Genomic DNA, 27,966 nt, shown 5'->3' with positions numbered 1-27,966 from the left:
CAGAGAAGATGCCTGCCAGCTGGTCAGCACACACTCTGAGGCCAGGGATCCCATATGGCCTGGCGGATTTGTGAGTATTCACTCTTTTGAGAGTTCTCATGTCAGCCTCGTAGAGCGAAAGCACCTGGTCTTCCAGAGCAGTAAGAGTCTTCCTGGGCAGCTCCGGATTGTCTGACTCGAAGCGAGCATAGAATGTGTTCAGCTCGTCTGGGAGGGTGGGCCTTTGTAGTTCGTGATTGGCATCAATTTAAGTTCGAGTCTGTATTGTCTTTTGCATCCCTAATGGATTCGCGGAGCTCGTACCTGCTTGCCTTGTAAGCGTCGCGCGCGACTGAGTCATTGAGGTTCATCCTGGGTTTTTGGTTGGGGTATGTCCGGATTGCTATTATGGGTACAACATCATCAACACATTTTCTAATGAAGTCTGTGACTGACAATGTATATTCCTCAGTGTGGATGGATGAGTCCTGGGTGGATGAATATTTGAACATACAGTATTAGTATTCTCAAAACAGTCCTGTAGCATTGAGTCTGCCTCCTCGAGTGGTCGTCACTAGTTATCACAGCCACAAAGTCAAAAGACCCGCCTACTTGACCAATCAGATGAGGGAGTGTGATGACACTAATACACACCATATACACACTCACACAATACATTTACACTCCCACACATTCACATACATTACATATGTACACACGCAAGCACGCACACACCCATACACATACACACTTTTACACAAATCATTTCCTGCTGCTTCTCTGTTCCTTATTTTACTCTTATTATTGTCTATCCTGATGCCTAGTTACTTTACCCTGCCTTCATGCACAAATCTACCTAAAATTCCTCATATCTCTGTACATTGATATGGTACTGGTACTCCCTGTATATAGCTCCACATTGATCTGGTACTGGTAAACCCTGTATATAGCTCCACATTGATCTGGTACTGGTAAACCCTGTATATAGCTCCACATTGATCTGGTACTGGTAAACCCTGTATATAGCTCCACATTGATCTGGTACTGGTAAACCCTGTATATAGCTCCACATTGATCTGGTACTGGTAAACCCTGTATATAGCTCCACATTGATCTGGTACTGGTAAACCCTGTATATAGCTCCACATTGATCTGGTACTGGTAAACCCTGTATATAGCTCCACATTGATCTGGTACTGGTAAACCCTGTATATAGCTCCACATTGATCTGGTACTGGTAAACCCTGTATATAGCTCCACATTGATCTGGTACTGGTAAACCCTGTATATAGCTCCACATTGATCTGGTACTGGTACTCCCTGTATATAGCTCCACATTGATCTGGTACTGGTACTCCCTGTATATAGCTCCACATTGATCTGGTACTGGTACTCCCTGTATATAGCTCCACATTGATCTGGTACTGGTAAACCCTGTATATAGCTCCACATTGATCTGGTACTGGTAAACCCTGTATATAGCTCCACATTGATCTGGTACTGGTAAACCCTGTATATAGCTCCACATTGATCTGGTACTGGTAAACCCTGTATATAGCTCCACATTGATCTGGTACTGGTAAACCCTGTATATAGCTCCACATTGATCTGGTACTGGTAAACCCTGTATATAGCTCCACATTGATCTGGTACTGTTACAACCTGTATATAGCTCCTCATTGATATGGTACTGGTACTCCCTGTATATAGCTCCTCATTGATCTGGTACTGGTAAACCCTGTATATAGCTCCACATTGATCTGGTACTGGTAAACCCTGTATATAGCTCCACATTGATCTGGTACTGGTACTCCCTGTATATAGCTCCACATTGATCTGGTACTGGTACTCCCTGTATATAGCTCCACATTGATCTGGTACTGGTACTCCCTGTATATAGCTCCACATTGATCTGGTACTGGTACTCCCTGTATATAGCTCCACATTGATCTGGTACTGGTACTCCCTGTATATAGCTCCACATTGATCTGGTAAACCCTGTATATAGCTCCACATTGATCTGGTACTGGTACTCCCTGTATATAGCTCCACATTGATCTGGTACAGGTACTCCCTGTATATAGCTCCACATTGATCTGGTACTCCCTGTATAGCTCCACATTGATCTGGTACTGGTACTCCTTGTATATAGCTCCACATTGATCTGGTACTGGTACTCTCTGAAAATAGCTCCACATTGATCTGGTACTGGTACTCCCTGTATATAGCTCCACACTGATCTGGTACTGGTACTCCCTGTATATAGCTCCTTCATTGATCTGGTACTCCCTGTATATAGCTCCACACTGATATGGTACTGGTACTCCCTGTATATAGCTCCACATTGATCTGGTACTGGTACTCCCTGTATATAGCTCCACATTGATCTGGTACTGGTACTCCCTGTATATAGCTCCACATTGATCTGGTACTGGTACTCCCTGTATATAGCTCCACATTGATCTGGTACAGGTACTCCCTGTATATAGCTCCACATTGATCTGGTACTCCCTGTATAGCTCCACATTGATCTGGTACTGGTACTCCTTGTATATAGCTCCACATTGATCTGGTACTGGTACTCTCTGAAAATAGCTCCACATTGATTTGGTACTGGTACTCCCTGTATATAGCTCCACATTGATCTAGTACTGGTACTCCCTGTATATAGCTCCACACTGATCTGGTACTGGTACTCCCTGTATATAGCTCCTTCATTGATCTGGTACTCCCTGTATATAGCTCCACACTGATATGGTACTGGTACTCCCTGTATATAGCTCCACATTGATCTGGTACTGGTACTCACTGTATATAGCTTCACATTGATCTGGTACTGGTACTTCCTGTATATAGCTCCACATTGATCTGGTACTGGTACTCCCTGTATATAGCTCCACATTGATCTGGTACTGGTACTCCCTGTATATATCTCCACATTGATCTGGTACTGGTACTCCCTGTATATAGCTCCACATTGATCTGGTACTGTTACAACCTGTATATAGCTCCACATTGATCTGGTACTGGTACTCCCTGTATATAGCTCCACATTGATCTGGTACTGGTACTCCCTGTATATAGCTCCACATTGATCTGGTACAGGTACTCCCTGTATATAGCTCCACATTGATCTGGTACTCCCTGTATAGCTCCACATTGATCTGGTACTGGTACTCCTTGTATATAGCTCCACATTGATCTGGTACTGGTACTCTCTGAAAATAGCTCCACATTGATCTGGTACTGGTACTCCCTGTATATAGCTCCACATTGATCTGGTACTGGTACTCCCTGTATATAGCTCCACACTGATCTGGTACTGGTACTCCCTGTATATAGCTCCTTCATTGATCTGGTACTCCCTGTATATAGCTCCACACTGATATGGTACTGGTACTCCCTGTATATAGCTCCACATTGATCTGGTACTGGTACTCACTGTATATAGCTCCACATTGATCTGGTACTGGTACTCCCTGTATATAGCTCCACATTGATCTGGTACTGGTACTCCCTGTATATAGCTCCACATTGATCTGGTACTGTTACAACCTGTATATAGCTCCACATTGATCTGGTACTGGTACAACCTGTATATAGCTCCACATTGATCTGGTACTGGTAAACCCTGTATATAGCTCCACATTGATCTGGTACTGGTACTCCCTGTATATAGCTCCACATTGATCTGGTACTGGTACTCCCTGTATATAGCTCCACATTGATCTGGTACTGGTACTCCCTGTATATAGCTCCACATTGATCTGGTACTGGTACTCCCTGTATATAGCTCCACATTGATCTGGTACAGGTACTCCCTGTATATAGCTCCACATTGATCTGGTACTCCCTGTATAGCTCCACATTGATCTGGTACTGGTACTCCTTGTATATAGCTCCACATTGATCTGGTACTGGTACTCCCTGTATATAGTTCCACATTGATCTGGTACTGGTACTCCCTGTATATAGCTCCACACTGATCTGGTACTGGTACTCCTGTATATAGTTCCACATTGATCTGGTACTCCCTGTATATAGCTCCACACTGATCTGGTACTGGTACTCCTGTATATAGCTCCACAGTGATCTGGTACTCCCTGTATATAGCTCCACATTGATCTGGTACAACCTGTATATAGCTCCACATTGATCTGGTACCAAACATAACGATGGTCATTATGGCCAAACAGTTCCATGTCAGAGACGCAAACTCGGTCTCAACCTTTAAGTCTTTACTGAAGACTCATCTCTTCAGTGGGTCATATGATTGAGTGTAGTCTGGCCCAGGAGTGGGAAGGTGAACGGAAAGGCTCTGGAGCAACGAACCGCCCTTGCTGTCTCTGCCTGGCCGGTTCCCCTCTTTCCACTGGGATTCTCTGCCTCTCACCCTGTTACGGGGGCTGAGTCAATGGCTTGCTGGGGCTCTCTCATGCCGTCCCTGGGGGGGGTGCGTCACCTGGGTGGGTTGATTCACTGTTGTGGTCAGCCTGTCTGGGTTGGCGCCCCTCCCCCTTGGGTTGTACCGTGGCGGAGATCTTTGTGGGCTATACTCTGCCTTGTCTCAGGATGGTAAGTTGGTGGTTGAAGATATCCCTCTAGTGGTGTGGGGGCTGTGCTTTGGCAAAGTGGGTGGGGTTATATCCTTCCTGTTTGGCCCTGTCCGGGGGTGTCCTCGGATGGGGCCACAGTGTCTCCTGACCCCTCCTGTCTCAGCCTCCAGTATTTATGCTGCAGTAGTTTATGTGTCGGGGGGCTAGGGTCAGTTTGTTATATCTGGAGTACTTCTCCTGTCCTATTCGGTGTCCTGTGTGAATCTAAGTGTGCTGCTCCAGTTTCAACTGGCCTGGGCCCTAGGACCATGTCCCAGGACTACCTGACATGATGACTCCTTGCTGTCCCCAGTCCACCTGGCCATGCTGCTGCTCCAGTTTCAACTGTTCTGCCTTACTATTATTCAACCATGCTGGTCATTTATGAACATTTGAACATCTTGGCCACGTTCTGTTATAATCTCCACCCGGCACACCCAGAAGAGGACTGGCCACCCCACATATGCTCTCTCTAATTCTCTCTTTCTTTCTCTCTCTCGGAGGACCTGAGCCTTAGGACCGTGCCCCAGGACTACCTGACATGATGGCTCCTTGCTGTCCCCAGTCCACCTGATTGTGCTGCTGCTCCAGTTTCAACTGTTCTGCCTTATTATTATTCGACCATGCTGGTCATTTATGAATATTTGAACATCTTGGTCATGTTCTGTTATAATCTCTACCCGGCACAGCCAGTAGAGAGAGGACTGGCCTAGGTTTTGGCCTTTCTAGGGAGTTTTTCCTAAACAGCGTGCTTCTACACCTGCATTGCTTGCTGTTTGGGGTTTTAGGCTGGGTTTCTGTACAGCACTTTGAGATATCAGCTGATGTACGAAGGGCTATATAAATACATTTGATTTGATTTGATTCTATTTTTGTTTCATCAGACCAGGGGACATTTCTCCAAAAAGTACGATCTTTGTCCCCATGTGCAGTTGCAAACCGTAGTCCTTGCTGAGCGGCCTTTCAGGTTATGTCGATATAGGACTCATTTTACTGTGGATAAAGATACTTTTGTAACTGTTTCCTCCAGCATCTTCACAAGGTCCTTTGCTGTTGTTCTGGGATTGATTTGCACTTCTCGCACCAAAGTATGTTCATCTCTAGGAGACAGAACGTGTCTCCTTCCTGAGCGGTATGACGCGAGTAGGATGCCCTACCAGTGTGACTTCAGAGATTCAGTCAAATTATTCCTGGAATTTAAGAGCTGCTATTCTGTGTTTTTGTGCCTTGTGCATGTCTGTGTGTGTTTTTGGATGAGTGTTGTGCTGTGAAACTGACCATTTAGAAGTTTGCTTATGTTTTCTAGAGTAAAAGGTCCCTGGGACTGAAGTCATTGGAGGAATGCAACGCTATACTAACTAAACAAAAGCCAGGGTAACCCGACCCAGTCTCACCTTCCTCTGACACTTCAGCCCACTCAGGTTTTGGGAACTCGTACTGGCCCAGCCTGATTCTCCGCTTCATCCCTGGAGAGATGGCTTGGCCTGTGTTAGAATAGAATGGAGGGAACCCACACAGCCTGCAGAGGAGACAATTGCGTAGAGGTTGATAGTTATTAAGTTGCACTGACTTAACCCAAACCCTAACCCTTGATTATATACTATGTACAGTGGGGAGAACAAGTATTTGATACACTGCTGATTTTGCAGGTTTTCCTACTTACAAAGCATGTAGAGGTCTGTCATTTGTATCATAGGTACACTTCAACTGTGAGAGACGGAATCTAAAACAAAAATCCAAAAAATCACATTATATGATTTTTAAGTAATTAATTTGCATTTTATTGCATGACATAACAATTTGATCACCTATCAACCAGTAAGAATTCCAGCTCTCACAGACCTCCTGTTCTCCACTCATTCATTACCTGTATTATCTGCACTTGTTTGAACTCAATGGCCAAGACCATTGAGCTGTGTAAGGACTTCAGGGATAAAATTGTAGACCTGCACAAGGCTGGGATGGGCTACAGGACAATAGGCAAGCAGCTTGGTGAGAAGGCAACAACTGTTGGCACAATTGTTAGAAAATGGAAGAAGTTCAAGATGACGGTCAATCACCCTCGGTCTGGGGCTCCATGCAAGATCTCACCTCATGGGGAATCAATGATCATGAGGAAGGTGAGGGATCAGACCAGAACTACACGGCAGGACCTGGTCAATGACCTAAAGAGAGCTGGGACCACAGTCTCAAAGAAAACCATTAGTAACACACTACTCCGTCATGGATTAAAATCCTGCAGCACACGCAAGTTCAATGCACTCAAGCCAGTGCATGTCCAGGTCCGTCTGAAGTTTGCCAATGACCATCTGGATGATCCAGAGGAGGAATGGGAGAAGGTCATGTGGTCTGATGAGACAAAAATAGAGCTTTTTGGTCTAAACTCCACTCACTGTGTTTGGAGGAAGAAGAAGGATGAGTACAACCCCAAGAACAACATCCCAACCGTGAAGCATGGAGGTGGAAACATCATTCTTTGGGGATGACTTTCTGCAAAGGGGACAGGACGACTGCACCGTATTGGAGGGGAGGATGAATGGGGCAATGTATCGCAAGATCTTGGCCAACAATCCCTTCCCTCAGTAAGAGCATTGAAGATGGGTTGTGGCTGGGTCTTCCAGCATGACAACGACCCGAAACACACAGCCAGGGCAACTAGGGAGTGGCTCCGTAAGAAGCATCTCAAGGTCCTGGAGTGGCCTAGCCAGACCTGAACCCAATAGAAAATCTTTGGAGGGAGCTGAAAGTCCGTATTGCCCAGCGACAGCCCCGAAACCTGAAGGATCTCGTGAGAAGGTCTGTATGGGGGAGTGGGCCAAAATCCCTGCTGCAGTGTGGGCAAACCTGGTCAAGAACTACAGGAAACTTATGATCGCTGTAATTGCAAACAAAGGTTTCTGTACCAAATATTAAGTTCTGCTTTTCTGATGTATCAAATACTTATGTCATGCAATAAAATACAAATGAATTACTTAAAAATCATACACTGTGATTATCTGGATTTTGGTTTTAGATTCCGTCTCTCACAGTTGAAGTGTACCTATGATAAAAATTACAGACCTCTACATGCTTTGTAATTAGGAAAAACTGCAAAATCGGCAGTGTATCAAATACTTGTTCTCCCCACTGTATGTACTGTATATGCACACACAGGAAATCTAACACACACAAGTTATGCTCTTCTATCATCGTGGGGACCTAACCCTACCCTTACCCCAACCTTAACCCAAACCTTAAACCTAAATCCTAACCCCTTACCCCTAATTGTAACCCTAACCGTAACCCCTAAGCTTAAAATAGCCTTTGTCCTCATGTGGACGTGGGAAATGTCCCCACGAGGGAGAATTTTCCTTGTTTTACTATTCGTGTGGGGATTTTAGGTCCCCACCAGGATGAAGAACAAACCAACCAACCAACCACACACGCGCACGCACACACACACACACACACACACACACACACACACACACACACACACACACACACACACACACACACACACACACACACACACACACACACACACACACACACAGTACTCACAGGATGTACATGATGACACCCAGAGACCACATGTCACACGACTTGTCATATTTCTCCGGGCCCAAAACCTCAGGGGCTTATCAACATGGAAACACACACAAATAGAGACAGACAGACGGAAAATACAATTACATGATGGAAACCACTTAAGTCCAAAGTATGCATAATATAGTGTAATAAATCTGATTGTCACACATATTCCTATTCCTACAGTAGTATAGTAACTTACCCACGTAGTAAGGGGTGTAGCAGGGGGTCTGCAGGAGGTTGTGCGTGGTCTCCTTAGCGAAGCCAAAGTCTGTCAGTTTGAGAGTACCATTGAGCTCCTGATGGGTGTAGAGCAGGTTCTCAGGCTAAGGGAGAGGAAGTGAAATGTATCCATCATTAAACATGTCACTGTTTATACATAGTATTAATAAATGCATGCCAACTCTGTTTGTCACTATCTGTTGCTCTTATCTTGATCTGTGTGTGAGTGACATTGCTCACCTTGATGTCTCTGTGTGCGATGTTCATGTTGTGGAGGAACTCGATGGCCGTGCCAATATCCCGCATGATCTCTGAGCCCTCTAGAAGAGGAGAGCAGAGAGACACAGTCTCAGGACAACACTGTATGTAACATTAAACAGTGTGTAACCCCCTGTAAAGACTGTGTTTAGTTTATTATGTGTGCCATGCTCATGTCCGTACTTTGGACCTGCCTGTGCCCACGTACAGAACTGTCTGCGTCCACGTACGGTGTGGCACAGGCGCCAAGTATATTGGCCGGGTACACGCAGATTGGGCTGAGGTGATCTTGGGAAACAATGACAGAGTTTGCTAAGAGTGTTGAGACACCAACGTTTATTGTTCAATTAACGTTTTGTTTAATAGTCTGGAACAATATGAGTGTAGCCAGCTACTTTTCACTCGCTATTCTCTTAAAATGTAGTAGTTCATCTGATTCGCCATCATGCTCGAGGGACAGACAAACGAACTGCTGGATAGCCAAGCTAGTCAATACAGCAAAGATTTTTATAACTAACCCAAGATAGACCACAGCCTGACATTTCCAGTGGGAGAAAATCATAGTTGGCAAAACAAGCAAGGAGGTGGGCAGAGCCAAGCACCAGCTAGTAAGATCCTATTGGCCCGTTCTAGCATGTATTTGTACATTTCCGTTAGGGAACGCCCAATCTGTGAAGTGCGCTTGCGCAGTAACTCAATTTGCTTTTGCAATCCTTACCTACAAAACTTAGTCCACTCTTTTCGTGACAGATTCTAGTTTTGGGAACAGAAAACTTTATTGAGATCAAGTGTTTAATCGATGACACATTTAGCAGAATATTGGACAAAATTAATCTTACTTCTTCCAATGCTGTTCACTGGGTTTCCTCTCATCATCTTATTTGGTGGTGAGTGGAAATGCCAATACAGTGCCTTGCGAAAGTATTCGGCCCCCTTGAACTTTGCGACCTTTTGCCACATTTCAGGATTCAAACATAAAGATATAAAACTGTATTTTTTTGTGAAGAATCAACAACAAGTGGAACACAATCATGAAGTGGAACGACATTTATTGGATATTTCAAACTTTTTTAACAAATCAAAAACTGAAAAATTGGGCGTGCAAAATTATTCAGCCCCCTTAAGTTAATACTTTGTAGCACCACCTTTTGCTGCGATTACAGCAGTAAGTCGCTTGGGGTATGTCTCTATCAGTTTTGCACATCGAGAGACTGAAATTTTTTCCCATTCCTCCTTGCAAAACAGCTCGAGCTCAGTGAGGTTGGATGGAGAACATTTGTGAACAGCAGTTTTCAGTTCTTTCCACAGATTCTCGATTGGATTCAGGTCTGGACATTGACTTGGCCATTCTAACACCTGGATATGTTTATTTTTGAACCATTCTATTGTAGATTTTGCTTTATGTTTTGGATCATTGTCTTGTCGGAAGACAAATCTCCGTCCCAGTCTCAGGTCTTTTGCAGACTCCATCAGGTTTTCTTCCAGAATGGTCCTGTATATGGCTCCATCCATCTTCCCATCAATTTTAACCATCTTCCCTGTCCCTGCTGAAGAAAAGCAAGCCCAAACCATGATGCTGCCACCACCATGTTTGACAGTGGGGATGGTGTGTTCAGGGTGATGAGCTGTGTTGCTTTTACGCCAAACATAACGTTTTGCATTGTTGCCAAAAAGTTCCATTTTGGTTTCATCTGACCAGAGCACCTTCTTCCACATGTTTGGTGTGTCTCCCAGGTGGCTTGTGGCAAACTTTAAACAACACTTTTTATGGATATCTTTAAGAAATGGCTTTCTTCTTGCCACTCTTCCATAAAGGCCAGATTTGTGCAATATACGACTGATTGTTGTCCTATGGACAGAGTCTCCCACCTCAGCTGTAGATCTCTGCAGTTCATCCAGAGTGATCATGGGCCTCTTGGCTGCATCTCTGATCAGTCTTCTCCTTGTATGAGCTGAAAGTTTAGAGGGACGGCCAGGTCTTGGTAGATTTGCAGTGGTCTGATACTCCTTCCATTTCAATATTATCGCTTGCACAGTGCTCCTTGGGATGTTTAAAGCTTGGGAAATCTTTTTTGTATCCAAATCCGGCTTTAAACTTCTTCACAACAGTATCTCGGACCTGCCTGGTGTGTTCCTTGTTCTTCATGATGCTCTCTGCGCTTTTAACGGACCTCTGAGACTATCACAGTGCAGGTGCATTTATATGGAGACTTGATTACACACAGGTGGATTGTATTTATCATCATTAGTCATTTAGGTCAACATTGGATCATTCAGAGATCCTCACTGAACTTCTGGAGAGAGTTTGCTGCACTGAAAGTAAAGGGGCTGAATAATTTTGCACGCCCAATTTTTCAGTTTTTGATTTGTTAAAAAAGTTTGAAATATCCAATAAATGTCGTTCCACTTCATGATTGTGTCCCACTTGTTGATTCTTCACAAAAAATACAGTTTTATATCTTTATGTTTGAAGCCTGAAATATGGCAAAAGGTCGCAAAGTTCAAGGGGGCCGAATACTTTCGCAAGGCACTGTATATATATATATATATAGTCATTGGGATGGTTACATTTGTGTTTTAACGCCTCCGTGTCCAAGGACAAGGACCAAACTTTTTTATATTATTTTCGGGGCGTCCCAAGCTTTTTATTGTTTGTAAAACTCTAGCTTAGAGCTCTCAAGTGTTTTAACTTTACCATCTGCTGGCTATTAGGTACAGTATATATACAGGTACCAGTTTCAAACTAGCTTCAGCTTTCTAGGGTTCAAGGTTAGGAAAGTAGTTAGCTACTGTACGTTTCCCCCGGCTTTACTTGTCTACAGGGTTTGATACAAATTTGATATACGGATGTACAATTGCAATACTGTAGATGTTTTAATTATTTGAATACTTTTCTCATTTTGAGGTTTTACTATTATTCCTGTTTAAAATTAGTATCAGGGTTTTATAGGTCCAGTATTAGTCTGTGGTCATCTGGTAGTTCATTGTGTCCTTTGTGGTAATTTCTATGTCCTTACATTTGTACCTTTTTACATTCTAATCCATTTTTGACAAATATCTTTAGATTTAATCAATTCTACTAACGCGGAGGAAAAGAGTCATTGTGTTGCCATTGTGTGGGTGTAACATATACACTACCGGTCAAAAGTTGTAGAACACCTACTCAATGAGACAGCCTATAGGGAGGAGATCAGAGACCTGGCCCGGGTGGTGCCACAATAACAACCTATCCCTCAACATAACCAAGACTAAGGAGATGAATGGTGTCCACATCAACAACAAACTAGAATGGTTCAAACACACCAAGACAGTCATGAAGAGGGCACGACAAAGCCTATTCCCCCTCAGGAAACTAAAAATATTTGGCATGGGTCCTGAGATCCTCAAAAGGTTCTACAGCTGCAACATCGAGAGCATTTGCTTCATTTGCGAGCCTGGTTGCGTCACTGCCTGGTACGGCAATTGCTCGGCCTCTGAACGCAAGGCACTATATAGGGTAGTGTGTACAGCCCAGTACTTCACTGGGGCTAAGCTTCCTGCCATCCAGGACCTCTACACCAGGCGGTGTCAGAGGAAGGCCCTAAAAACTGTCAAAGACCCCAGCCACCCCAGTCACCCCTCTTTTACGCTGCTTAAGAAGACACACGTGTTGATTGAAATGCATTCCAGGTGACTACCTCATGAAGCTGGTTGAGAGAATGCCAAGAGTGTGCAAAGCTGTCATCAAGGCAAAGGGTGGCTATTTAAAGAATCTCAAATATAAAATATATTTTGATTTACTTTTTGGTTACTACATGATTCAATATGTGTTATTTCAAAGTTTTTAAAGTTTTCCAACAATTGTTTACAGACAGATTATTTCACTGTACCACAAATCCAGTGGATCAGAAGTTGACTGTGCCTTTAAATAGCTTGGAAAATTCCAGAAAATTATGTCATGGCTTTACAAGCTTTTGGAATGCTAATTGACATCATTTGAGTCAATTGGAGGTGTACCTGTGGTTGTATTTCAAGGCCTACCTTCAAATTCAGTGCCTCATGGGAAAATCAAAATAAATCAGCCAAGACCTCAGAAAAAAATTGTACACCTCCACAAGTCTGATTCATCCTTGGGAGCAATTTCCAAAACGCCTGAAGGTACCACGTTCATCTGTACAAACAATAGTACGCAAGAATAAACACCGTGGGACCACGCAGCCGTCATACCACTCAGGAAGGAGACGCGTTCTGTCTCCTAGAGATGAACATACTTTGGTGCGAGAAGTGCAAATCAATCCCAGAACAACAGCAAAAGACCTTGTGAAGATGCTGGAGGAAACAGTTACAAAAGTATCTATATCCACAGTAAAACAAGTCCTATATTGACATAACCTGAAAGGCCGCTCAGCAGGGAAGAAGCCACTGCTGAAAAACAGCCATAAAAAAGCCAGACTACGGTTTGCAACTGCACATGGGGACAAAGTTCATACTTTTTGGAGAAATGTCCTCTGGTCTGATGAAACAAATGTAGAACTGTTTGGCCATAATGACCATTGTTATGTTTGGAGGAAAAAGGGGGAAGCTTGCAAGTCGAAGAACACCCTCCCAACCGTGAAGCACGGGGGGGTGGCAGCATCATGCTGTGGGGGTTCTTTGCTGCAGGAGGGACTGGTGCACTTCACAAAATAGATGGCATCATGAGGAAAGAAAATTATGTGGATATATTGAAGCAACATCTCAAGACATCAGTCAGGAAGTCAAAGCTTGGTCGCAAATGGGTCTTCCCCAAGCATACTTCCAAAGTTGTGGCAAAATGGCTTAAGGACAACAAAGTCAAGGTATTGGAGTGGCCATCACAAACCCCTGACCTCAATCCTATAGAACATTTGTGGGCAGAACTGAAAAAGCGTGTGCGAGCAAGGAGGTCTACAAACCTGACTCAGTTACACCAGCTCTGTCAGGAGGAATGGGCCAAAATTCACCCAACTTATTGTGGGAAGCTTGTGGAAGGCTACCTGAAACGTTTGCCCCAAGTTAAACAATTTAAAGGCAATGCTACCAAATACTAATTGAGTGTATGTAAACTTCTGACCCACTGGGAATGTGATGAAAGAAATAAAAGCTGAAATAAATCATTCTCTCTACTATTATTCTGATATTTCACATCCTTAAAATTGTGAAAAACTGAATTTAAATGTATTTGGCTAAGGTGTATGTAAACTTCCGACTTCAACTGTGTGTGTGTGTGTGTGTGTGTGTGTGTGTGTGTGTGTGTGTGTGTCAGAACAAAGCTGCCTGAAGAAAGAGGGGTCACACATACAGTAGCTTGCAAAAGTATTCATCCCCTTGGCATTTTTCCTATTTTTTTGCTTTACAACCTGGAATTAAAATACATTTTTGGGGGGGTTGTATCATTTGATTTACACAACATTCCTACCACTTTAAGGAAACAAACAAGAAATAAGACAAAAAAAAAAATGAAAACTTGAACGTGTATAACTATTCACCCCCCAAAGTTAATACTTTGTAGAGCCACCTTTTGCAGCACTTACAGCTGCAAGTATCTTGAGTTATGTAGGCTTGGCACATCTAGCCACTGGGATTTTTGCCCATTCTTCAAGGCAAAACTGCCCCTAGCTCCTTCAAGTTGGATGGGTTCCGCTGGTGTACAGCAACCTTTAAGTCATACCACAGATACTCAATTGGTTGAGGTCTGGGCTTTGACAAGGCTATTCCAAGACATTTAAATGTTTCCCCTTAAACCACTCGAGTGTTAGCAGTATGCTTAGGGTCATTGTCCTGCTGGAAGGTGAACCTCCGTCCCAGTCTCAAATCTCTGGAAGACTGAAACAGGTTTCCCTCAAGAATTTCCCTGTATTTAGCGTCATCCATCATTTCTTCCATTCTGACCAATTTCTAAGTCCCTGCCGATGAATAACATCCCCACAGCATGATGTTACCCCACCATGCTTCACTGTGGCGATGTTGTTCTCGGGGTGATCAGAGGTGTTGGGTTTACGCCATACATATCATTTCCTTGATGGCCAAAAAGCTCAATTTTAGTCTCATCTGACCAGAGTACTTTCTTCCACATGTTTGGGGAGTCTCCCACAACGTGTTTGCTTATTTTTTTCTTTAAGCAATGGCTTTTTCTGGCCACTCTTCTGTAAATCCCAGCTCTGTGGAGTATACGGTTTAATGTAGTCCTACGGACAGATACTCCAATCTCCACTGTGGAGCTTTGCAGCTCCTTCAGGTTTATCTTTGGTCTCTTTGTTGCCTCTCTGATTAATGGCCTCCTTGCCAGGTCCATGAGTTTTGGTGGGCGGCCCTCTCTTGGCAGATTTGTTGTGGTGTCATATTCTTTCAATTTTTTAATAATGGATTTAATGGTGCTCCGTGGGATGTTCAAAGTTTCTGATATTTTTTATAACCCAACCCTGATCTGTACTTCTCCACAACTTTGTTCCTGACCTGTTTGGAGAGTTCCTTGGTCTTCATGGTGCCGTTTGCTTAATGGTGTTGCAGACTCTGGGGCCTTTCAGAACAGGTGCATATATACTGAGATCATGTGACAGATCATGTGACACTTAGATTACAGACAGGTGGACTTTATTTAACTAATTATGTGACTTCTGAAGGTAATTGGTTGCACCAGATCTTATTTGGGGGCTTCATAGCAAAGGGGGTGAATACATATGTACGCACCACTTTCCTGTTTTTTATGTTTTGAAACAAGTTATTTTTTAAATTTCACTTCACCAATTTGGACTATTTTGTGTATGTCCATTATATGAAATCCAAATAAAAATCTATTTAAATTACAGGTTGTAATGCAACAAAATGGGAAAAAACACCAAGGGGCATGAATACTTTTGGAAGGCACTGTAGTACATCCATTCCCAGAAACATGTAGCCCAGTCCTCCTTCCCTGGCTCCCTCCCTTCTGAGCCCCCTCACCTCTCTCAGTGAAAGCCTGGTCCCCTCTGGCCTGGATCCGGCTGAACAGTTCTCCACCTTGCATACTGGAACCAGAGAAACACACACATTGAGATAATATTGAGATGCTGTCATGTTCTAAAAACAACACTGCTTATCACTCTCCCACATTATAAATGTCTAGACAAGATAATCTCTGCTACGTCAATAAAAGGCCTTAAAATATTACATTGAAAAGGGGTACCATTTAGAAACAGTCTTGATGAGCGCGATGTTAGTGGGACAACGTTTGACTGGGAACAGAACAGTATGCAATGCACTTCATCTCCCCCTCTGTCTTCCCATTTTGTCATTATACACAAACACACACTGACATTCAAAATTCCATATACACTGTAACTCCTCTACCCTCCTTCAAGATCTCTGTCTTTAGAAAAACACTGCTAATCACTCTCTGTTATGTGGAAAGCATTGTTTATACACTGAGTGTACAAAACACCAGGAACACCGTACTAGTATTCAGTTGCACTCCCTTTTGCCCTCAGAACAGCCTCAATTTGTCGGGGCAGGGACTCAACAAGGTGTCAAAAGCGTTACAAAGGGATACAGGCCCAGGTTGACTCCAAATCTTCCCACTGTTGTGTCAAGTTGACTGGATGTAATTTGGGTGATGGACCATTCTTGATACACACGGGAAACTGTTGAGCGTGAAAAGCCCAGCAGCGTTGCAGTTCTTGGCACAATCAAACCAGTGCGTCTGGCACCTACTATCAAAAGCACTTAAATCTTTTTTCTTGCCCAATCACCCTTTGAATGGCAGACATACACAATCCATGTCTCAATTGTCTCAAGGATTAAACATCCTTATTTAACTTGTCTCCTCACCTTCATCTACACTGATTGAAGTGGATCATAGCTTAATAATGGATCATAGCTTTCACATGGATTCACCTGGTCAGTCTGTTGTGGGAAGAGCAGGTGTTCCTAATGTTTTGTACACTCACTGTATGATCTTTTGAGTGTGTGTGTGTGTGTGTGTGTATATGTGAGAGATAGAAAGAGTGAGTATGGAGGAAGTGAGTAAGAGAAAGATCCAAGTCCAAATCCAACATCTATGTCCAACTCAGTTACTGACAATTCTCCTTCATTACGCTAGCTGAGCTGGTGCTCTCCTCTGACCCTCTCTGAGACAGGAAAGAGCTGACCACAAAGAGAAATTACTTTACAGAGAACACACCCTTAACTCAGCTCTGAACCATCAGGCTCCCTGTCTACGACTGGTCAGTGCACTATACTTCCATGTCTCTGAAAATGCACCTCAAGGGAAATAATTGTCAGCATCTAAACACAAGGTTTATGTTGCCTATGTCATGTTTAAACTTCCACATACCATATGTTCTTTATTTCCTTGGCACTTGACTGGTTTATTGACCAGAGGATGAGAGAATACTACAGTATATCAAGTATGTCAATTTTTTGTGAGGCACAGGTGGAGCCCCAGCCATGGCACAGGCCTGCCACATACTTGGCCTGCATAGACACACCAAGGCCAAGTGAGTGAGCTTTCCATCAAGCCTAATGGTGTCAAAGAGAAGCTATGAGGGATTGGCACTATGTCAATAGTTTATGGCTAGTGGCTCTGAGCACAGAACAACAACTTGTATTCCCACAGAGAGCAGAGGATTCTGGGTAAAAGAGCTGACAGTGCAGGATCCTACCATTCCATGATGATGAGCAGGCACTTCTTCCCATGATGCATGTTCTCATACAGACTGAGAATGCGAACGATGTATGGCCCCCCCGACACCCGCCAGTGTAGCTCAACCTCCCGCCTCGCCTTGGGACTGTCATAGAGGATCTGAGAGAGAGAAACAGGAAGAGGTGGGGTAGGAATTGTATTTTTTCCCTCTTTCGGTTCCCTACCATACATGTTAGAGGGCCTGTGTGTGCAATGACTTAAACACAAACCTTGACTTGAAATAGACATAACACATGCGCAGACACACACATACGCACAAATACGCATGCACACACACACAGCAGGCCTTGACATAGCACCTGTCTTCCATCAGAGGATATTTTTGGGTGCTGACAGTGACAGAGTGGGCTCCAGCTGGATACAAGACCAGCCAGCTGAGAACAGAACACAACACAGCCAGTCTGGCTACCACTCATCCTTTACCACAACCTTACACAATCTCTAACACACTTTTTACAGATTCAATTATATGATAACGTGGATGGTGAGAAATGTGGAAACTACTGTACGGATGCGGATGGAGACGGAGTTTCATCTAAGCTGTGGTTTTAGAATGACTGGCTATAAACGGACTTAAAGGTCTCATTCGATAACAGAAGTCATAATCGGCAACCTGTCTCCCTCAATGAACAACTAATGCATTTTTTAACACAGGTAAAGTGGACAAAAGTTTGGATTTGGTCCTAAGAGACAAGATCTCATCATATCCTCATGGCATCATCCATCCAAACCGAATGGCCTATGAGTGGCCAAGTTACGCACGTGTTGTTAAGAGCAGTCAATAAAATACACCGTTAAAACTTCAACCAAAACAGTCATCAACCCTTTTTGAAGATTTACAATGTTACTAGAGGAAGCAGGAACTAGGTTTTATATACATTTCACACAAAATAATAAAAATGATCCTTCGTTTTAGGGTAGATGCATATTTATATTGTGAATTAGTGTGTTTTTATGTGTGTGTTTAGAGCAGAAGTACTCAACTACTACTTGAAAAGGTCCAGTGACACAAGAGGTGACAAAGGTCTGGTTGGATATTGTCCTTTATCGGCGCTGTGGTACAGCGTAGTAACAAACATAGTCGTCTACGACTTTGGAAACATGTTGTTATATAAAATGTACATTAAACACATGAAATGAGACTAAGAATTTGAATGAATTACAACATTGCTGAAAAACAAAAGTGGTTGCATAATTGTCTATGCAAAAAGTGCACTGTGAACCATTGGGCCTTGAATAAAAACTAATGTATTTATTTTAAGAGAACAAAGGATAATTCAACAAAAATAATCATCTGAATGCACAGAAGGTCACTGTGGGCCATGCAATGTTCATGTATAAGTCACTCTGGGTCTTGCCCTGCATTAATGAGAGAAATTACACTTTCTGTCTCCTGCCAATGCTTTGAACTTTGGCACAAAAGTGTGAGAGCAACTCCGAGACACTCGAGCAGGTGTTCATTGGTGAGCCTGGTGTGGTATTTGTTTGTAATAAAGTTAATTGTGGAGAAGGCTGATTCCCAGCTGTATGTGGAGCCAAACATGGTCAGGATGTATAGTGCCAGTTTCTTGAGAACAGGGACATCAGCTGCAGGCACCATCTTTCCCCAGAAAGTGACAGGGTTACAATCACCAGCCTGCTCCTTCAAAGACACATTTTCTTGCAGCTCAATCAACTCCATTTGTAGTGATGCAACATCTACCCATCTGAAGATCTGTTTTGCTTCTTCTGACAACTTTGCCACACATGTGACCAAGAAGGGGTTCTGGATGAGCACCAACAGTTCTCTCTCAACAGTGAAGTCATCAAAGTGAGCCTTGAAGTTATCCATCAGCTTCTGGATGAAATCAACATGGTTGAGAACATCTTTGTCTCCCTGTGTTTGCACCAGAAGATTGGGAAAGTGGACAGGTTCTCCCAGGAGATCCTTCTTGAAAAGCTCCAAATTCTTCTGGAAAGCCCGGACTGCTGTTATCATATCACGCACTGTGTTGAACCGTCCCTGCAGATTAACATTCAGTTGATTAAGGTGTGATGTAATGTCTGTCAAAAATGCAACTGCTTCCATCTTCTCCTCATCTTCCAAAAACAGAGAAAACTGAGTTGTCTTGTCACTCTTTTGCTGTGATAAGAAGGCTTTGATTTCCTCCTGAATGGCCCAAAAGCATTCCCAAACCCTGCCTTTGCTGAGCCATCTGACATTGTCGTGCAGTAGTAAGTCATCAAAACTGCCATTGGCCTCTGTCAGGATGCCCCGTAGCAGGCGGTGTTGTAGGGATGATGTGGCACTCAAAACGTTTATCAGTTTCATCAATGTTGTCATGACCTCAGAATACTATTTTCCCAGAATAGCACACAGGACAGATTGATGGATGATGCCGTGATATGATGTCACGTTCACTGTCTTCAAACTCCTTGTCATGGATGAGCCAAGGCGCAGCGTGCATGTAATTCCACATTTATTTTAATCGTAGTGAAACCTTCACAAAAAGAACAGGTAAACAGAAACAAACGTGACACAACCGTGGCGCACACAAACACACACAGAAAATACACAATTACCCACAACATTAGGTGGGAAAAAGGCTGCCTAAGTATGATTCCCAATCAGAGACAACGATAGACAGCTGCCTCTGATTGGGAACCACACTTGGCCAAAAACAAAGAAATAGAAAACATAGAATGCCCACCCAAATCACACCCTGACCTAACCAAATAGAGAAATAAAACGTCTCTCTAAGGTCAGGGCGTGACAGTGGTCTTCTTTCAAATGTGCAACCAGTCCCCTCCCTCTTCCTATCATGGCAGGAGCTCCATCTATGCTGATGGAGACCTCTGACTTCAGATCTATCCCCCTTTTTGTCAGCATCCCTTTGATGGCCTCATGGATATCCTCTCCCCGTGTGTGTGCTTCTGTATTATAATATTTTTTTCCCACCTTTGTTTAACCAGATGGGCCAGTTGAGAACAAGTTCTCATTTACAACTGCGACCTGGCCAAGATAAAGCAAAGCAGTGCGACACAAACAACAACACAGAGTTACACGTGGAATAAACAAGCAGTCAATAATACAATATAAAAAGTCTATATACAGTGTGTGCAAATGAGGTAAGATTAGGGAGGTAAGGCAATAAATAGGCCGTAGTGGCAAAGTAATTACAATTTAGCAATTAAACACTGGAGAAGATGTGCAGAAAATGTGCAAGTAGAGATACTGGGGTGCAAAGGAGCAAAAAAGTAAAATAATAACAATATGGGGATGAGATAGTTGGATGGGCTATGACAGATGGGCTGTGTACATATGCAGTGATCTGTGAGCTGCTCTGACAGCTTAAAGTTAGTGAGGGAGATATGAGTCTCCAGCTTCAGTGATTTTTGCAATTCGTTCCAGTCATTGGCAGCAGCCCAACAGCTTCTTTGTTTCGTTATAAAATCTGCAGAACACCAGAAGCTAGGCATTATCAGTGTTATCTGTTGATTCATCCACAGATAATGAGATGCATGCTGCATTCTGAATGGCCTCATCAAGTTGTATTATTATTTCAGTTCTCCTCATTACTGTGGAATCTGACCGTGGGATCTGTTTGAGATTTTCCCTGAGCTCATCTTTTTGTTTACCTTCAAGCAAGATGTCAGCAACTTCAAACATGCATCCTTTCATCATCTCAGCGTCTGAAAAAGTATTTTTGTGTTTTCACAAAACCCAAGCTATCCTCAGTGAACCCTCCATTGCATGTTGTTGGGCTGTAAGGAAATTGACAAGGACTTTGGTGGACCTTTCATATTGGGATTTGAGTTGGGGTAATCTGGTTTGTTCTCATCTCTGTGTTTAGGGGATACGTCTGATCGAATTTACTACGCCTGGTGTCATAATAGTGCTTAACATTGGCACACTTCACGAGAGCCACGGACTCACTGCATATCAGGTACATTGGTTTTGTGCAACAAAAAAAATGTTACAAGCCATATTAGCAAAAATACTCGTGACTAAGCTCCTTCTAGCTGTGATATTTACAGTTGAACCACTGTCAAATCTTTCTGTTTCATTCTGCCTGCTTGTCCCAAGGTTCCGCGGAGGATATTTGGATTAATGTGATTGGGTAAGACGTGGCCCTTTGTATTTGCATATAACCATGGGATTGGATTAGACAGGGCACTAGCAACAGGCGGCTGTTGCTTTGAGAGAGACAGTGCTAAAGAGGCTGCTGTGCCCGGTTGATTTTAAAGCTTTCTAAAAATAATGTATTGACTTTTATATAACAAAATGAGATGATGTCCGGTCTGGATTGATCCTTCTCTGGGTCCGGACTCGGACCGCAATCCGCCAGTTGAGTTTGGCTGGTTTAGAGTATACATGTGCTTAGGTGTTACTTCTTTATCATTAATGAGTGTGTAAGTGTATTTTTATACCCATGCCTATAGTGACAGTCTCCATAAAGAGGAAGTCCTTCCCTTCTTGTTGCAGGGTATGTTGAAAGTGGAAGCGAAGGACTTCCGTTGGCCTCTTTAACTGATGTCTGTTATTCTTCACAACCCACAGTATCTCTAAAAGAGTGGTCCGTACTCCTGTTCAGTACCTGGAGAGCATGTGAGAGTGAATCTTGGATACCTTATTGCTAGGTCGAAAATACACAGGTTAGGACAAGAGGATTCTGATATCCCATAAGTCTTTGCATAAATGCGGAAGAATTCTAAACAATGGGACTAGCAATATGAGGAAAAATGACAGGAAGTGAATGTTAGCAGTACACAAAGTTTGCCATCAAACTTGGAAAATAAACACAAACGTAGTGAATTTCAGCTAACTACTCAGCAAACACATAGCATAACTATTTTACTGTTATTGTTTTAATTTAAACGTTTTTCAAATTATCTACAGGCACTCTACTTCCCGATCTCTGGTCACGTTTTCAATGCTATCCTGTAGAATAATATCAGCAATGGCACTGGTGTCACGCCCTGACCTTAGAGATCTGTTTATTCTCTATATTTTGGTTAGGTCAGGGTGTGACTAGGGTGGGTACTCTAGTTTTTGTATATCTATGTTTTCTTTTTCTTTGTTGGCCTACTATGGTTCCCAATCAGAGGCAGCTGTCTCTCATTGTCTCTGATTGGGGATCATACTTAGGCAGCCTGTTTTCCCACCTTCAGTTGTGGGATCTTGTCTTTGTTTGGTTGCATGTATTTTTGCACAATGAAGCTTTTCGTTCATTCTATTTATTTTGCTGGTTCACATTTTAATAAAATATGATGAACTCAAATCACGCTGCGTCTTGGTCTACCCTTAACGACAAACGTTGTTTATTTTCAAATGCTGCTACATGAAATGATTACATTACCCTAACCTGTACATTTTCGACCTTACCTTATTGTGTTCTATGGGTCCTCATGCCCTTAACTTCCTGTATAGTGAAGAAATTCCCTGTGACTAATTCCTAATTTGAGTAAATGTAAGTCGCTCTGGATAAGTGTCTGCTAAATGACTAAAATATAAATGGCAACGTTGGAAACTTTAGTACATTTTCAACCTCTCCTTGATCCAGTCTGTAATACCTACATGTTTCAAGCATACTATACCATAATCCCTGTTGGCACAGTCCCTGTGCCCAAGAATGCCAAGGTAACCTGTCTAAATGACTATCGCCCTGTAGCACTCACATCTGTAGTCATGAAATGCTTTGAAAGGCTGGTCATGGCTCACATCAACACCATCATCCCACACCCGGGAGCCACTCCAATTTGCAAACAGTCACAACAGATCCACAGATGACACAATCTTTATTGCACTCCAGACGTATCAGTGACATCATCAAACAGGTGCGTTGCATGAATAAATATGCCAGTAGGCCTAAAACTAGCGTTATTAAGCTAACTGGTAAGTGTATTTAGTTTGGGAGAAATGTGGAGTTAGTGTTAAACTCTTTAGGTGATTTGTTTGCATCTTTTGTTCGTTTTTTTGAGGTGTGCTGTTTGGTCCTTAGTTTTGGTTGCTGTTTGTTTGGTAAACTTGCCACTGCGGTGGATAGTTGGTTGTGTGCTGCGTTGGAGAGAGTAACATGAGTTATTTTCCAGGCCCTTTCCCAGGCTGGAAACTCTTGCCCTACTTGCTGTTGGGACATCGGTCCGAGGAGGTGAGTACAATCTGCTGTTTACCTCAGTGGGAGATTTGGGTAGGTTAGTAGGTTAGTGCTATTTGCTACCCGGCGCTATAGCCTTTCTTTTCCCCTGTTAGGCTTAGCGACATGTTCCACTTTGGAATACGTTGGGCATGGTTATTTTGTTTTGTTATTTTTGTGTGGTGTCAGTGGATTGAGCAGTTGTCTCGGGGGCACATCTGTGGCTTGGGGGAATCTGCCAGCGTGCTGGGGGGGGTTCTATGGCAGCGGGATACAATGCGTAATTACCGAGGGTAGTGGTGGTTTACTCACTCACCGACAAATTCTCGCAAGGCACCCAGACCTCCACCCCATGTATTTCTGTCTTTTCTTCATGCGAATGACGGGATGAGGGCCTGGTCTCCGGGAAGCAGTATATCCTTCATGTCAGACTCATTAAAGATAATCTTCGTCCAGTTCGAGGTGATTAATCGCTGTTCTGATGTCCAGAAGCTCTTTTCGGTCATAAGAGATGGTAGCAACGACATTAGATACAAAATGAGTTACAAAAAAAATTAAAAATAGCAAAGTTGGTTAGGGGCCAGTGAAACGGCAGCCATCCCCTCCGGAGCCAGATAGTCGGTATAAAATACAGTTTATACATGTGATATGAGTAATGTAAGATATGTAAACATTATTAAAGTGGCATTATTTAGAGTGACAAGTGATCCATTTATTAAAGTGGCCATTGATTGGGTCTCAATGTAGGCAACAGCCTCTCTGAGTTAGTGATGGCTATTTAGCAGCCTGATGGCCTTGAGATAGAAGCTGTTTTTCAGTCTCTCAGTCCCAGCTTTGATGCACCTGTACTGACCCCGCCTTCTGGATGGTAGCGGTCTGAACAGGCAGTGGCTCGGGTGGTTGTTGTCCTTGATGATCTTTTTGGCCTTCCTGTGACATCGGGTGCTGTAGGTGTCATGGAGGGCAGGTAATTTGCCCCCAGTGATGCGTTGTGCAGACCGGTTGAGGGTGTTGCAGTGATACAGCCTGACAGGATGCTTCCGATTATGCATCTGTAAAAGTTTGTCAGGGTTTTGGGTGACAAGCCAAACTTCTTCAGCCTCCTGAGGTTGAAGAGGCACTGTTGAGTGGATCATTTCAGTTTGTCTGTTATGTGTACACCGAGGAACTTAAAACTTTACACCTCCTCCACTGCTGTCCCTTTGATGTGGATAGAGGGGGTGCATCATCTGCTGTTTCCTGAAGTCCACAATCATCTACTTTGTTTTGTTGGCATTGAGTGAGAGGTTGTTTTCCTGACACCACACACCCTCACCTCCTCCCTGTAGGCCGTCTCGTCGTTGTTGGTAATCAAGCCCACTACTGTTGTCGTCTGCAAACTTGATAATTGAGTTGGAGGCGTGCATGGCCACGCATTCGTGGGTGAACAGGGAGTACAGGAGGGGCTGAGCATGCACCCTTGTGGGGCCCCAGTGTTGAGGGTCAGCGAAATGGAGATGTTGTTTCCTACCTTCACCACCTGGGGGCGGCCTGTCAGAAAGTCCAGGACCCAGTTGCAAAGGGAGGGGTTAAGACCCAGGGCTTCCAGCTTGATGATGAGCTTGGAGGGTACTATGGTGTTGAATATTGAGCTGTAGTCAATGAACAGCATTCTTACATAGGTATTCCTTTTGTCCAGATGGGATAGGGCAGTGTGCAGTGTGATGGCGATTGCGTCATCTGTGGACCTGCTGGGGCGGTATGCAAATTCAAGTGGGTCTAGGTTGGCCGGTAAGGTGGAGGTGATATGATCCTTGACTAGTCTCTCAAAGTACTTCATGATGACAGAAGTGGGTGCTACGAGGTGGTAGTCATTTAGTTCATCTTTGGCTTCTTGGGTAAAGGAACAATGGTAGCTATCTTAAAGCATGTGGGAATAACAGACTGGGATAGGGAGAGATTGAATATGTCTGTAAACACACTAGCCAGCTGGTCTGCACATGCTTTGAGGATCCCGGCTAGGGATGCTGTCTGGGCCAGTAGCCTTGCGAGGGTTAACACGTTTAAATGTTTTACTTACATCAGCCACGGAGAAGGAGAAGGAGGGCGGCACAGTCCTTGTTAGCGGGCCAAGACGGTGGCACTGTATTATCCTCGAAGCGGGCAAAGAAGGTGTTTAGTTTGTCTGGAAGCGTGACGTCGGTGTCCGTGACGTGGCTGGATTTCTTTTTGTAGTCCGTGATTTCCTGTAGAGCCCGCCACATACGTCTCGTGTCTGAGCCGTTGAATTGCAGCTCAACCTTGTCCCTGTACTGGCATTTCGCTTGTTTGATTGCCTTGCAGAGGGAATACAGTGCCTTGCGAAAGTATTCAGCCAACTTGAACTTTGCGACCTTTTGCCACATTTCAGGCTTCAAACATAAAGATATAAAACTGTATTTTGTTGTGAAGAATCAACAACAAGTGGGACACAATCATGAAGTGGAACGACATTTATTGGATATTTCAAACTTTTTTAACAAATCAAAAACTGAAAAATTGGGCGTGCAAAATTATTCAGCCCCCTTAAGTTAATACTTTGTAGCGCCACCTTTTGCTGCGATTACAGCTGTAAGTCGCTTGGGGTATGTCTCTATCAGTTTTGCACATCGAGAGACTGAATTTTTTTCCCATTCCTCCTTGCAAAACAGCTCGAGCTCAGTGAGGATGGAGAGCATTTGTGAACAGCAGTTTTCAGTTCTTTTGAAATGTGGCAAAAGGTCGCAAAGTTCAAGGGGGCCGAATACTTTCGCAAGGCACTGTAGCTACACTGTTTATATGGTTAATTGCGGTGGATCGCGCTTTCAGTTTTGCGCGTATTCTGCCACACATCCACAGTTTCTGGATAGGGTAGGTTTTAATAGTCATAGTGGGTACAACATCTCCAATGCACTTCTTTATAAACGATCTCACCAAATCAAGCTATTAAGCCGGTACCGCTATTTCCTATTCCCGTACTCAGCTAGCCTTTTGACTGTCTGATTATTGACTGTTGGCCCTCTGTCTTGATCTAAGAATGGTAGTAGTTACCTGTTCACTGTGATGTGTCAGACCACTAAGTTTCCTGCTGCCTATCCTCTCCGGTCTATCACAACTAAGTCTGTGCTAAAAGCTTTGACTCATTTTCTCGCTGTTTGAAATCTCTAAGGTTATTCAGTGACCAAGGTTCTAATATCACCTCTCATCTGTTTGGTCAGGTTCTCCAACAGTTCCATATTAAATACAATTTGGCTAGCAACTATCACTTGCAGAGTCAAGGAGCGCTGGAACGTTTCCATCAAACACTTAAGTCTTTGCTGAGAGCTTATTGTACGGAGATGGAGGTGTTGCCATGGTTACTGGTAGACGTCAGGGAGGTTTCACAGGAGAGCACAGGTTTCAGTCCAAATTACTTAGTGTTCGGACATAATGTGCGCGGGATTCTAGCAGTGCTCCAGGATGACTGGAAGTCTCCTAAGCCAACTCAGTCCCTGTTATCTTGTGATTACCGGTGACGCCTGTATGCCGCTGGTGAGATGGCTAAAGAGAAGCTATCATCTTCACAGGTGAGGATGAAATGAATATTTGATCTGCGAGCTGAGCCGTGTCACTTTAGTCCAGGTGACCAGGTTATTTCTCTGCTGCCAATTGTTGCTTCACCTTTTCAAGCCACCAGTGCACTGAGCAAAACGATCTCGTTGCCACTCCGGAATGAAGGAAAGCGCACCAACTGTGCCACATAAATCTGCTAAAACCCTATTACGCACGTTCCTCTGGGGCCGAACAGTGGGAGTCTGCAGAGGACGGTAACCTGTTATTTTGGCCGGTACCGTTACATCGTCGGGTTCTTGTTTTTGTCATGCTAGGTCTGTGCATGGTGAGGAGGATGTCCCGATGACTGCGTACTGCAGGGTAGATATAAACAATTCAGAGTCACTGGATATTTTGGATAGCCTTCTCGCTCATCTACCTGCTGATTGGCGAGACGTGTTGGTCGATCTGATTCTGAGTTTTCCAGTTTTGTTTCCTGATACACCTACACTTACAAACTTAATAGAACACGATATTGACGTTGGGGATGCTGATCTCCATCCGTCAGTGGTTCTATAGTTTCTTCAGAGATACAGCGTGTTGTGACATATGCGTGTCCTCCACGTGACTGGCCACTGTTTACTTTGTATTCCCTGTTCCCTGTATTTGGTTTGTTTATGTTTGGATGGTGTGGCGTTCCGGGGTCCTTGGTGGTCCCAGGTTTTATGGGGGGGGTGACGAGCCTCCCACCCTGTCTGACAAATTATTTTCTCTTTGCTCTTGTTTTCCTTAACTTCTATAGGGTAGGAATTTTGGATGAAAAGCATGCCCAAATTAAACTGCCTGCTACTCGGGCCCAGAGGATATGATATGCATATAACTGGTAGATTTGGATAGAAAACACTCTAAAGTTTCCAAAACTGTTAAAATAGTGTCTGTGTATAACACAACTGATTTGGCAGGTGAAACCCTGAGAAAAATCCACTCAGGAAGTATTTTTGAGGGGGGTTTTGTAGTTTTC

General features: G+C 43.6%; 2 protein-coding genes across 13 annotated transcripts in view; both read right to left on the bottom strand.

Annotated features, from left to right (window-relative positions):
• Positions 1-27,966, bottom strand: part of LOC118388406 (MAP kinase-activated protein kinase 2) — a 41,434-nt gene that overhangs the window by 5,830 nt on the left and 7,638 nt on the right. The window contains exons 2-7 of the mRNA XM_035777453.2: positions 17,261-17,400; positions 15,564-15,628; positions 8,607-8,686; positions 8,347-8,470; positions 8,118-8,193; positions 5,969-6,093 (exon numbers count right to left, since the gene is read on the bottom strand). Coding sequence (XP_035633346.1) covers positions 5,969-6,093; positions 8,118-8,193; positions 8,347-8,470; positions 8,607-8,686; positions 15,564-15,628; positions 17,261-17,400 — 610 coding nt within the window. The remainder of the gene's footprint in view (positions 1-5,968; positions 6,094-8,117; positions 8,194-8,346; positions 8,471-8,606; positions 8,687-15,563; positions 15,629-17,260; positions 17,401-27,966) is intronic.
• Positions 65-5,962, bottom strand: LOC127932171 (uncharacterized). Of its 12 annotated transcripts, none has more exons than XM_052526708.1 (2): positions 2,978-5,960; positions 65-1,907 (listed from the first exon to the last, which is right to left on the bottom strand). In XM_052526708.1, the coding sequence occupies exons 1-2, from the start codon at positions 4,160-4,162 to the stop codon at positions 1,656-1,658; spliced, it is 1,437 nt and encodes a 478-aa protein (XP_052382668.1). In that variant the 5' UTR covers positions 4,163-5,960; the 3' UTR covers positions 65-1,655. The 12 variants fall into 12 exon arrangements, with proteins under 12 accessions (XP_052382668.1, XP_052382666.1, XP_052382667.1 ...); XM_052526706.1 differs by having other exon boundaries at positions 65-1,375; positions 2,978-4,177; XM_052526707.1 differs by having other exon boundaries at positions 65-1,337; positions 2,978-4,177.

This window comes from Oncorhynchus keta, chromosome 10 (assembly GCF_023373465.1).
Source record: "Oncorhynchus keta strain PuntledgeMale-10-30-2019 chromosome 10, Oket_V2, whole genome shotgun sequence".
NCBI classification, from domain to species: domain Eukaryota; kingdom Metazoa; phylum Chordata; class Actinopteri; order Salmoniformes; family Salmonidae; genus Oncorhynchus; species Oncorhynchus keta.
Note: the sequence above shows the minus strand (reverse complement) of the source record. Positions and strands in the feature narration are given on the sequence as shown.

Coding starts and splice junctions, on each gene's coding strand:
- LOC127932171 (XM_052526706.1), bottom strand. CDS start 4,162: ATGACCATCGTTATGTTTGGTACCAGATCAATGTGGAGCTATATACAG. Junction 1,376..2,977: donor CAATGTGGAGCTATATACAG/GTTGTAACAGTA, acceptor AGCTATATACAG/GGAGTACCAGTACCAGATCA.